The following is a 13171-nucleotide window of genomic DNA, read 5'->3' on the forward strand; positions in this document are numbered from 1 at the left end:
GGGTCATTCACGAAGCTGGCCTCCATAGCTCTCTTTTCTTCACCAGTCAATTCCTTTGCTATATGACTCTCAGATGACAAATATTTAGAGCTATTTACACTGTTCTGTCTTTAGATATTTTATATTTAAAATATTCAGACATTTGTCTCAATGTTGGAGTTCCTAGACACCCAGTCAGGCTGCACCAAGAGTATAAGGAGCCTCAACACTAATCCTTCAAACGTAGATATGGGTCAAGACAACTTCAGCCAATAGAAAATTCACTTTCACTTTTGTGTACACTCATGCACAAGAAAAGGAGAGAAAGAGAAAAGAGGTGATAGAGGAGAACACAGGCAGAAACCTCACTGACCTCAGCCATAGCAACTTCTTACTAGACACATCACCAAAGGCAAGGAAAGCAAAAGCAAAAATGAACTACTGGGACTTTATCAAGGTAAAAAGCTTCTGCAAAGTGAAGGAAACAATAAACAAAACTATAAGGCAGCCTACGGAATGGGAGAAGGTATCTGCAAACAACATATCTGATAAAGGGTTAGTATACAAAATCTACAAAGAACTTATCAAACTCAACACCCCAAAAAATAATCCAGTTAATAAATGGGCAGAAGGCATTAATAGACACTTTTCCAAAAAAGACATACAGACGGCTAACAGACAAATGAAAAAATGCTCAACATCACTCAACAGCAGGGAAATACAAATCAAAACCTTGATGAGATACCAGCTCATACTTGTCAGGATGGCTAAAATTAGCAACAGAGGAAACAAAAGGTATTGGTGAGGGTACAGAGAAAGGGGAACCCTCTTATACTGTTGGTGGGAACGCTGTAGGCACTCTGGAGAACATTATGAGGTTCCTTAAAATGTTAAAACAGAACTACCCTATGATCCAGCAATTGCATTAATAGGTATTTACCCAAAAGATACAAAAATACATATTTGAAGGGATACATGTACCCTGATGCTTGTAGCAGCACTATCAACAATAGCCATACTGTGGGGAAAGCTCAGAAGTCCACTCACATAAGAATGGATAAAGAAGACGTGGTGTGTGTGTGTGTGTGTGTGTATAATGGAATATTACTCAACCCACTTCTACAAATCATTTATAAAAATAAAGATATCAGGGCGCCTGGGTGGCATAGTGGTTAAGCGTCTGCCTTCGGCTCAGGGAGTGTTCCTGGCGTTCCGGGATCAAGCCCCACATCAGGCTCCTCCGCTAGGAGCCTGCTTCTTCCTCTCCCACTCCCCCTGCTTGTGTTCCCTCTCTCGCTGGCTGTCTCTATCTCTGTCAAATAAATAAATAAAATCTAAAAAAAAATAAAATAAAATAAAAGATATCAAGAGCATTGTAAGTCTATGCAAGAATTAAGTTAGCTAATACATGGAGTGGAAATATAGCATTTAGTGTATATACATGTAAATGAACATTAATTTTTCTTTTTTCTTTCTTCTTTTTCTCTTAAATATCAGAGACAGCATAATGGCTTGCTTGTAATTAAACATTCACCAGATGTTTGTTATTATGTGACCTGATTATCCTAGATGCTTACTAAAAGCATCTAGGAAAGATATTCTTTTGAGTGAAATAGTAAGGACAAATTAATAACTGAAAAAAAGCACGGACATGATAATTTCTAAATCAATGTTCCTTTCTAAAGGCAACATTCATTAGACTCACTTTCTTCCAGCTTTAATGAAACTGAGGGATTGCTTCCTGTTTCATCCACATTTCCTTCACCACCTCCTCGAGATCTTGAATTCCAGACTTTAATCACTTCAACATCATTGTCACTGCCACTTCCACTTGAGCTACTATCTTTTTTCCCTTTTTTCCCCTTTGTTTTCTTCTTTCTATAAAAGGAACAAATTCAAACTGTTAGGAAAGCACACAGTAAAGATACAAATGCCAATTATGAAAGAACAATCAGCAATTAGGTATTTTAAATGTGTCAACACAGGACACAAAAATGATTCCATTTACTTTGTATAATCATCGGAGCTTAAACTCATGGAGGTTTCATCGGAATCTGAAGCTATAAATTCATCCATACTGTCTTCATCAAAGTATCCCTAGAAGAAAACAAAGATGAATGTTTTAATAGTTTATTTCAACTTATATTGGAAATTATAATGATGTTTACTTTACCTGAGGATAAGTTAATTGTCATGGGATAAGAAAGAACTGATTAGAAAAAAGAAAGGAGACATCACAGATATGATTACAAATACAATGTGAAATCTTGGATTGAATCATGGAGAAGAAAAAGGACATAAGTACAAAAACTGATGAAATCCAATTAAAGTCTATTGTTTAGTTAATACTAATGACCCACTGTTACTTTTTAAATTTTTATCATTCTACCATGGTTATACAGATGTTAAGAATAACATTTAATACTCCTTCCATAATCATACTGCATTCTAACACACAGAAATTAACTAGAAATAAAATAGACTGAATTACTGTACTACAAAGCAAAGGAAAATTCCAATATGCAGTAAGTCTATATAGATCAACCCTATTCCTAAAGTTATTCTGCTTCCAACAGATATGTCTTAATCGATTTTAGGTACCTGATTTACCTTATTTTCTTTGCTAATGTAGTCCAGCTGCAAACACCAAGGATGAGTCCAGATTCTACTTAACATCTGAAAATCTTGGAAAAGTTTTGCACCTGCCTTTCCTCTTCCACCTTCACTGCTATTACCTACACCTGATCAAAAAAAAGTAGTTAATGTTAAGACATAAGAATTCTCTATGTCAGGGGAGGTGGGTGGAGGGATGGGTTAAATAGGTGATGGGAATTAAGGAGTGCGCTTGTGATGAGCACCAGGTGTTGTATGAAGTACTGAATCACCAAACTGTACAACTAAAACTAATTACACTGTACGTTAACTAACTGGAATTTAAATAAAAACTTAGAAAAGAAAGAATTCTCTTTGTCAACCAACATGCTTCTAAATTAGGGATTTTAACTTTATCTGTGCTGTGGACTCTTTTGGCAGTATAGAGAAGTTTACAGACATCTTTCTTTGAATAATGTTTTGAAACACATAAAATAGGAAAACAAAAGAAACCCATTATATATAAATTATCAAAATATTAAACATATTTGTGAACAGTAATATGTGTTCTTTGTTAATGCATTAAATAACAAAATATAGCAGCAAGTCTAAGAATTATCTGAGATTCTGAAGTCCTGATAAAGGTAAATAATTTTGAGATGTCAGTAACAACAGAAATAAAGGGCACGTATTGTATGGAGCACTGGGTGTTATACGCAAACAATGAATCATGGAACACATCAAAAACTAATGATGTACTGTATGGTGACTAACATAATAAAAAAAATAAAAAATAAAAAATACTTGATTTTTATTGGTAACAGTCACAGTTATCACTAATACTATGGTTTATTGCCCTCATTATAATTGGAAAAAATGCTAATTTAAAAAAAATTCATTGGCGGTTAGTAAAAATTAATGTGATTTTTTTCTTATTCAGGTTCACATACCCCCCAAAATTCATCTGTGGATCCTGGATTACACACTCCTCTTTTAAAACTGCAGAGGGGAGGCAGGTGAGGGGATGGGTTAAAGAGGTGATGGGAATTAAGGAGTGCACTTGTCGTGATGAGCGCAATGTGATGTATGGAAGTGTTGAATCATTATATTGTACACCTGAAACTAAATTTACATTGCATGTTAACTGGAATTTTAAATTTTATTTTATTGGGGGAAAAGGGCAGAGTCTTAAGCAGCCTCTGCACTGAGCAAGGAGCCCAAGGTAGGGCTTGAAATCATGACCTTGGGCCAAAACCAAGACTTGGACACTTAACCAACTGGGCCACCTAGGCGCCCCTAACTAACTGGAATTTAAATGAAAACTTAAAAGTTGTTGTTTTAGATAAAGTCTCTCTGCATCCAATCTTTTAGAAACTTTCCAACTATTCTTACGCAAAAAAATGTAGTCCTGAAAATTGTTTTTCATGTTGAAAACATTAAATTTCTTCTGCCCAATTTCAACAAAATCATTTTTCTATAAAAGCAAAATGAAAATGAAAAAAATGCTCACTTCCTTTATATGACACTTATCAAAGGAGTAGGATACAAAACAAAGCTGATTAAACAAAAAAAGCAGCATTTAAGCAATAACATATTTTTCTGTCCACAGTTTTAAAAGATGTAAATTCACCAATAAGTCTTGCCTCCACTCATGGCAAGAGAAAATTTAATATGAAACACTAAGAAAAATGCATGAAAATCTGGTAGTGATTATTTTGCCTTATAAAAGGTATTTCCACTGTGTATAATAGAAATCATTGCTGTGAAAATGAGGAATCTAATTTCTTGATATACAACTGCTCATAGCATTCCTTTATAACTTTTTATTTCTGCAGTATCAGTAGTGATGTTCTTTCACAGTCTTGATTTTAGTTGTGTCTCCTCTATTATCACGCAAGTACAGCTAAACAGGTATCAATTACGTTGATCTTTTCAGAGAAGCAAATTTTGATTTCAATGATTTTCTGTTTTTTCCTCCTTTATATTCATTTCTACTCTAGTCTTTATTCTTTCTTTCTACTTGGTTTGGGTTTAGTTTGCTCTTACTTTAGCTCCTTAAGGTAAAAGATTAGATTATAAATTTGAGTTCTTTCTTCTTTTTAAATTTAGGCATTTACAGTTATAATTTTCCCTCTTTAAGCATGCTTTACCTGCATCCCATATGTTAGTACCTTGTGCTTTTGTTTTCATCCATGTCTAAATATTTTTTCATTTTCCTTATAATTTCTTCTTTTTATCCACTGGCTATTTGGGAGTCTGTTATTTATATACATTTGTGAATGTTCTAACTTTCCTTCTATTACTGGTTTGTAATTTCATTCCCATGTGGTTAAAGAAAACATTTTGTGTGATTTAATCCTTCTATGTTAATTGAAACTTGTTTTATAATCTAAAATATGGTCTATCTTGGAGAATATTCCACATGCACTTGAGAGGAATATGTATTCTGTGGCAGCTCAATAGAGTGTTCTTTCAGAGGTCTGTTAAGTCTGGTTGGTTTATAGTGTTTTCCAAGTCTTCTACTTCCTTGTTGATCTTCTACCCAGTTGTTCTATCACTGAACACCTTATGCGTCTTAAAAATTAATGTAAAGGAAGGGCACCTGGATGGTTCAGTTGGTTAAGTGTCTGACTCTTGATTTCAGCTCAGGTCATGATCTCAGGGCCATGGATCAAGCCCTGCATCAGGCTCCATGCGGAGCATGGAGTCTGCTTAAGATTCTCTCCCCCTCTCCCTCTGGCCTCCCTCAATCCCCACTCACATTCTCTCTCTTAAAAAAATTAATGTAAAGAGAATTTTTTTTAAAAAAGGTAATCTAAACTTTATCATTTTATAATCCAATAAAGACTTTAAAAGCCAATTCTTGATTTGTGGGGGCAAAAACTACTTTTGCACATATCATAACTAACTTCCATTATAGAAAAACTTCATAAGACTTTTAGGCCTAACTAGCTAAGATAGGAAAAGGGAGGACATTTTTAAAGGGAAAAAAATTCTACCTAAGAAGGGAAAAAACAGTTTCTCCTACCTACACCAATTTATATTAGAGTTGATATTCTCTGTGGGAAATGGAACCACATAAAAAGGATATGTTAATAACGTAGCCAAACTCATATCCACAGAAAAATGTTCTCTACTCAAAAGAGCATTGGCAATTAGTATTGAATCATTCTATCTTTTTAAAAAAATGTTGACTCCAAATCACTTTATTTAGAAAATATACCAAAAAAGGTTAGGTGAATACATGATTAATTAATCATGACAATCTGTTACTGAACCTTATTTACACCTACAGTTTTTACATGAGATGTTATCATGGGGTCTGTAGTAAACTGAATAATGGTCTCCCAAATGTATCTACATTCTAATCCACCCATGAGTTAGTCTATATGAAAAAAGAAAATGTGCAGATGCAATCAAGATAAGGACCTGATATTGAAGAAGACCATCCTAGTTTATCCAGGAGGATCCAATGCAACCAGAACAGTCCCTATAAGAAGGATCCATAAGTGAGAGTTGGAGAAGGTGATGTGATGACATATGCACAGATTAGACTGATATACTTGGAATATGGAGAATACAGACAGCCACCAGAAGTTAAAAAAGACAAGGAAATATTTTCCCTCCCTAGAGCAGCCAGAAGGAACCAGCCTTGCTGACTTTAGCCCAGTAACACTAACCTTGGACCTTCAACCCCCAGATCCATGAGAAAATAAACTTGTGTTGTTCTAAACCATCAAATTTGTGGTAATTTTCTACAGCAGCAAGAGGAAATCAATACAGCATCCTAGTGAAATGTTTGTCAAACTTGGCACACATCAGAATCACCTGGGCAATGTGTTATACACATCCTTGGATTCCATTACTATAAATTCTGATTTCCTAGATGTGTGATGAGGCACAGAAATCTAAACTTTCTAAGAAGGTTCTCAGATGCTTGTTGTGCTAGAGTACAAGCCATAAAAAGAATGGTTGGGAAAACTCACTGCTTCAATTAGTTTGCTAGGGCTGCCATAGCAAATCACCACAAACCCAAAATCTTAAGACCACAGAAATATACTCCTTCACAGCTTGGGAGATCAGAAGTCCAAAATCTGTCCTACTGAGGCAAAATCAGTGTCCACAGGGCCACCCACATTCCCTCTGGAAGCTCCAGGAGAGAATTTATTCCTTGCCTCCTCAGGCACATGGTGGCTGCTGGCATTCCCTGACTCACAGTCACATCAATCTTTGTCTCTGTGGTCACAATTCCTCCTCTTCTGTGTATATCAAATCTCCCTCTGCCTCTCTCCTGCAAAGATACCTGCAACTGGAATTAGGAGCCACCTGGACAATCCAGGACAATCTCCTCATCTCAAGATCCTTAGTTTAATCACCTCTAAAAAACCCCCTTTTCTTGTAAGGTAACACAGGTTCCAGGACCTAGGTAAGATCTGACATTTCCAGGTGGCCATCATTCAGCCTACCACACTGCCTTAAGTACCCTTCACAGTTATTCAAGATGAAGACAGTAGAACTAAAGCAAACTTTCCAAAAATAAAGACTAAAAGCTTTTATATTCAATTTCCCTTTTGACCCCTTACAAATTACAATTATACTATTAAAATAAACCAGTCTCACTGGAGTGTTCTGATGATCAATACAGCTATAATAAACGGGAATTGGAGATGAACACAATAAAATACCATGGGCTATATCAATAAAGTTTATAGAGTTTCCCCAAGTCTTGAAAATAATTTCAAAGAATTTTGCACATAAATGATTAAAAAGGGTTGATCTGGGGCGCCTGGGTAGCATAGTCATTAAGCGTCTGCCTTCGGCTCAGGGCATGATCCCGGCGGTCTGGGGTTGAGTCCCACATTGGGCTCCTCCGCTGGGAGCCTGCTTCTTCCTCTCCCACTCCCCTGCTGTGTTCCCTCTCTCACTGGCTGTCTCTCTGTCAAATAAATAAATAAAATCTTTTAAAAAAAAGAGGGTTGATCTAAAGAACCTTGGGAGTGGTTTGGCCACTAAGAATTTGGAAACACTTTCTAAGATTTCCACACTGTTTTATCACAAAATCCTTACTAATCAAATAATTCCTTTGTACTATTTCAGAAATCTGATTTCCTTTCTTCCAATGCTCCTTCAGTTAACTTGAAGGACTCAAAGGCCACTTTTAAACTAACAAAGACTTAGGAAAGCCTAAAACCCAAGCAATAACACAACTACCAAGAGGTGCCCAGAAGAATTCTACATATAATGAACAGTAAGTGAAAAAGAGTATCTCAATGAAATCAGTTATTTCACTGCCTCAATACATTAGTGCAGGTCCTATAAAGCTGGCTTTAAGCAATGGCTTAGTTTTGATAATCTAAACATATGCTATTATTTGTTCAAGTCTAAATCTAAATATTGTAGTTATACCTTCTTCTGATTAGTCACACAGTACAAGAATCTCACATAACAACTACGACCCTTGAACTATCATGCAAAAACCACTGAAACTGGTTAGCATTCTTTGAAGTATGCTTATTTTATTTATGCAGAAAGCAGAAGAAACAAAGGAATAATATTTTTAAGTACCACAGAGCCCCCAGTTCATATCATCAAATAGCCCATCACCTGCCCTAATTCCCACTAACTTAAAAGTTAAGAGTGCTTTCAAGCACAAATTGTAATATCAAGGGATCTGAGACTAATATATCCCCAGACCCCTAGCAGAAACAGCAGCAAATCCTTTCTGGAGTAACCAAACATTATCCAAGGCCTCAAAGAATTACCACATATTAATACTCTAAGGGGTATTAGGAACTTGTGGCCAAAAGTACTTAAACACACATGGAAAGGAGGCAGCATGCCTGAAAAACTGACAGAAATTAGAGAGATGAAAGAAATCTATAAGGTTTTCAGAAACTAGAATAATCATATAACTGTTTATTATATTTAAAGAAATGTTAAAGATAATCTTGAAAGTACATGCAAGACACAGGAAATCATAAAGAATGACCAATTAGCTGGAAGATAACTAAATAAAACTTCTGTAGATAAAAAAGTCAGTCACTCAGTTTTTTTACATTTCATTCAGCTATAGTTCACAATTTACCATTTACAATTCACTAGTGTATTCACAGAGCTGTGCAACTATCACCAAAATCCAGTTTTTAAAACATTTTCATCACCCCCAAAAGAAACCCTATACCCCTAAGCCATCATCCCTCAATTTCTTTATTTCCCCTACACCCATAGGAAACTACTGATCTACTTTATCTCTACAGATTTGCCTACTCTGGACATTTCATATAAATGGAATCATACAACATCTGGTCATTTGTGACTGGCTTCTTTCACTCAGCATATGTTTTCAAGGTTGATCTCTGTTGTAGCATGTATCAGCATTTTCCTCCTTTTCATTGCTGAATAATGTTCTATAATATGCAAATATCAAATCTGTTTAACCCTTTACCAGTTCATGGGCATGTAGGTTGTTTCTAGCTTTTAACTATTATGAACAACAATGCTATGAACATTGGTGAATAAATCTTTGTATGTACAAGTGTTTTCCTTTCTATTGAGTATACACCCAGAAGTATAATTGCTGGGTTATATGGTAACTCTATACTGAACATCTGATTGCCAAATTGTGCTCCACATAAGTTACACCATTTGACATTCGAAACCAGCAAAACACAGGGTTCCAATTCCTCCACATCCTCACCACTTGCTATTTTTCTATTTCTTGGATTATTATAGCCATCCTAGTGAGTAATAAAAGGTATCCCACTGTGGTTTTGATTTACATTTCAAATTATGTTGAGCAACACTTAGAGCAGTGGTGCTCATGCTGCAGGCACATCAAAATTACCTGTAGGGCTTATAAAAATGCAGGTCCCTAAGCCCTACTCCAGATCCACTTAATCAATCTCTAAAGGGTGGCACCTGGACACATGCATATGAATGTTCTCCATTTATGAGTACAACTCAGTGGCATTGAGTATAATCACAATGTTGTGCAACCATCAACACTCCATTCCCAGAACTTTTTCATGATTCTACAAAGAAACTCTGTACATATTAAAAATAACTCTGTATTTTCCTCTCCACCAAACCTGGTAACTACTACTTTCTGCCTCTATGAATCTGATTACTCCAGGTACCTCTAAGTGGAATGAAACAGTATTCATCATTTTGTCTCTGGCTTATTTTACATATCATGATAGCTTTGGGATTCATTAATATTGTAAAGTGTCAGCATTTCCTTTCTTTTTATGACTAAATAATATCCCGTGGTGTGTGTGTGTGTATGTGTGTATATATCATACTGCTTTTGTCTATTCATCAGTCAATGGACATTGGGATTGCTTCCACCTTTTTGGCTATTATGAATAATGCTGCTGTGTAAACATGAGTGTGCAAGTATCTGTTTCAGTTCCTGCTTTCAATTACTTGGGGTATGTACCTAGAAGTGGAATTGCTGGATCATATGCTGAATCAGTATCAAAATAATCCTATCTTTAGCTCTTTGAGGAATGGCCACACTGCTTTTCCCATAGCAGCTGCACCATTTTCCACTGCCACGAGCAATGCACCAGGGTTATAATTTCTCCACTTCCTTGACAATTCTTTTTTTTTTTTTAACATCTTCATGGGGATACAGCACCTAGTCCCAGGGCAGGAGTAGTCCCCAAGCCATGACCTTGAAGATGCCCATGACCAGTGACTAGGACCATAGAAGACATCTTCTTTTTTTTTTTAAAGATGTATTTATTTACTTATTTGACAGAGACAGAGACAGCCAGTGAGAGAGGGAATATAGCAGGGGGAGTGGGAGAGGAAGAAGCAGGCTCCCAGCAGAGCAGGGAGCCCGATGTGGGGCTTGATCCCAGGACTCTGGGATCATGCCCTGAGCCGAAGGCAGACGCTTAATGACTGAGCCACCCAGGTGCCCCGACAATTCTTGTCTTATAATATACAATACTTTTGGTAATACACATCTTATCAGGTATGAAGTGGTATCTTGTGTTTTGATACTGGCATTTCTATAATAACTAGTGATGATGTAGAGCATCGTTTCATGTGCTTATTGGCCATTTGTATATATTCTTTGGAGAAATGTCTATTGAAGTCCTTCACCCATTTTCCAATTGTGTTGAGTTTTATTATCGCTAAGTTGTAGGAGTTCTTTATGTATTCTGGTTATTAATCCCTTCTCCGATATAGGATTTCAAAATATTTTCTCCCATTCTGTGGGTTGTCTTTTCATGTGCTCCATTTTTGCATGCCTTAAAACACTGTATGGATTTTAATAATAACTTATGCTTAAAATTAGGCTAACGTTTACTGATTAAAAAATTAAGTAACAAACTGATGATTACCGGCAGGAGGGAGATGGGGAGATGGGTTAAATAGCTTATGGGGAATAAGGAGTGCGCTTGTGATGACCTCCAGTATTGTATGGAAGTGTTGAATCCCTATAGCGTACACAATAGTGTATTCAAAATAATATTACCCTATATGGTAAGTGGAATTTAAATAAAAACTTTAAAAAATTAAGTATCCACATTTTAAAACATGGAGAGTTTACTGAAGGCAGAGGCTTACATGTAAATATAAACTTCTGATAAATGATGGTAAAAGGAATACTGCAGGATTATACTGAAAAAGGGAACAAAGGAAAATTAAGAGGACTTTGATTTCTTTAAAATTCATGAAAACTCAATTTCTTATGACTTAATTCTATAAATATTAAATATACTACAAATTATTACTATTAACATTAACACAAAACTGTTCCTAGTATAAAAAGCAAAATTTAAGTGAACTTCTTAAAACCAAACAGAACCTAGAAAGAGTCACATATAGAAACAAAAGAAATTTTGGAACGTGTGACAGAAAAACACCAAACATTTTAAATTCAAGTGAAATACGTGGGTGACTTTTCAGGAGAAATTCTGTGATGGCTGGTAGTGAGAATCAAGATAGAGTACTCTTTAATATAACCCATTTGACCTTTTATGTCAGTTTTTTTCAAAGGGAATATTAAATCAGGTTATACTACTTTAAGGAAAATAAAACATCACATTTAGTTGGGTAGAACCCCAAACATTTTCACAGCTGAAAGATTCATGACATCAGATAATAATTTAACAAACGTACTTTTCAGAAAGAGTTAAGAGGCAGTAATAGAGGGTCCCTATGCTTGCCTGCTCCGATGCACACAGCTAGATAAATATCAAATTCACCCAGGAAATCAATATGAGGACAGAGAGAAAAAACTGCATAACTAGAGGGAGAAAAGAAGCCAGCCACACATGGAAGTTAGGAGGTGAGGAGACGTGATTTGGAGAAGAAAAGAACTGCTGGTGATGCAGAGGGGAGAAAGCCCAGATCAGGTAAAGAGTGACAGAGACAGAAAGACAGAGAGACAAGAAAAACACTTTCCCAAAACTACTGATGGGGAAAATAAAAGGAGAATTATCACAAGTATTTACAGGCAGTGGAGCATAAAGTCTGAAGTTTTAGAAGTCCGTGCCATCGCCAGAATGGAACCTGGCTAGTGAACAGATGCTCCTGTGAAGAAGGCAGGCACAGGCCGGGGAGCAGACAGCATGATCTGAGGAACCCCTGGGTTGCACTAGGAGAGACAATTCCCTCTCATGGAGAGCATCTGGGAGAAAGGCACCGCCTTCATGGGAACAAAGAGCAGGCAGGTATCACTGAGCTGCCCCATTCTTTAGCATAGGAACAGAGACATTTGTTGAGGGCAGCTAACCTGCATGTCAGCTTCTTGTGCTTTATGGAAAACTCCAAGCCCCTGTGCATTCCTGCAACTACCCTTCTGGGACAAACCACAACCAGCCACAGTGTGGTGAGACCCTCCCAGAGGATCAGTGCAGGTCCATGCATCACAGGGTACCTAAAATTTGGAGTTTCGAAACCCAGTCTGTGTGCCTGTGAAAAAAACACAGAAGCACGGCACCACCAGGTGGGCAGATGCTCAGACAGAGACAGGGTGAAGGCATATATCTGAGGAATGCATGGGACAAACAAGGGGAGACTGTTCACTCTTCTGTGAGGGCTTTCTGAACACTAGGAGGTGCAAACTTCCCTCTCTGGGGATGAGAGAGATGGCTGACATTTTTACCCCTGCCCATCAGAATAGACAGATTGCAGTGAGAAACACAGTCCCCGCAGTGGAGGCTTGAGCTGCTTACACCAAACCCCAGCCCCCTGAGCTCTGCAGGTGCTTTTATTTATTTTTTCCTAGGACAAGGAAGACTCAGACTAAGACTACCTAAGACTCAGAGCAGGATTGCCACCCCCCTCCCACCAGAAGACCAGCATAAGCCCTCCACATGCACCAAGTCTACTGGCCACAGAAAGCTGCAAAGCTTCAGGTCTAGGGGAAATAGGACCTTTAAGAAGTGGACCAAAAACACCTAGTTAAAACTCACCACACACCAGAAAAGGAGCAAACAATCCCCAGTGTAGGCAAGGAGAAACTCTGCAGAGGACTGACCTGAAAGAAAGAGCAGCAAAACACAACAGCAGAGTGTACCAGAAACACTTCCTGAAGAACCAGGCCCTGAACAGTATATAACCTCCTCTAAATACAGCCATT

General features: G+C 37.1%; 1 protein-coding gene across 8 annotated transcripts in view; it reads right to left on the reverse strand.

Moving 5' to 3' along the window:
* ATRX (ATRX chromatin remodeler) overlaps positions 1-13171 on the reverse strand; it is a 310799-nt gene that overhangs the window by 86879 nt on the left and 210749 nt on the right. For all 8 annotated transcript variants that reach the window (XM_034649523.1, XM_019809464.2, XM_019809463.2 and 5 more), the window contains 3 exons: positions 2590-2720; positions 1988-2076; positions 1685-1857 (listed from right to left, as the gene is read on the reverse strand). In XM_034649523.1, the coding sequence (XP_034505414.1) occupies positions 1685-1857; positions 1988-2076; positions 2590-2720 (393 nt within the window). The remainder of the gene's footprint in view (positions 1-1684; positions 1858-1987; positions 2077-2589; positions 2721-13171) is intronic.

This window comes from Ailuropoda melanoleuca, chromosome X (assembly GCF_002007445.2).
Source record: "Ailuropoda melanoleuca isolate Jingjing chromosome X, ASM200744v2, whole genome shotgun sequence".
NCBI lineage: Eukaryota > Metazoa > Chordata > Mammalia > Carnivora > Ursidae > Ailuropoda > Ailuropoda melanoleuca.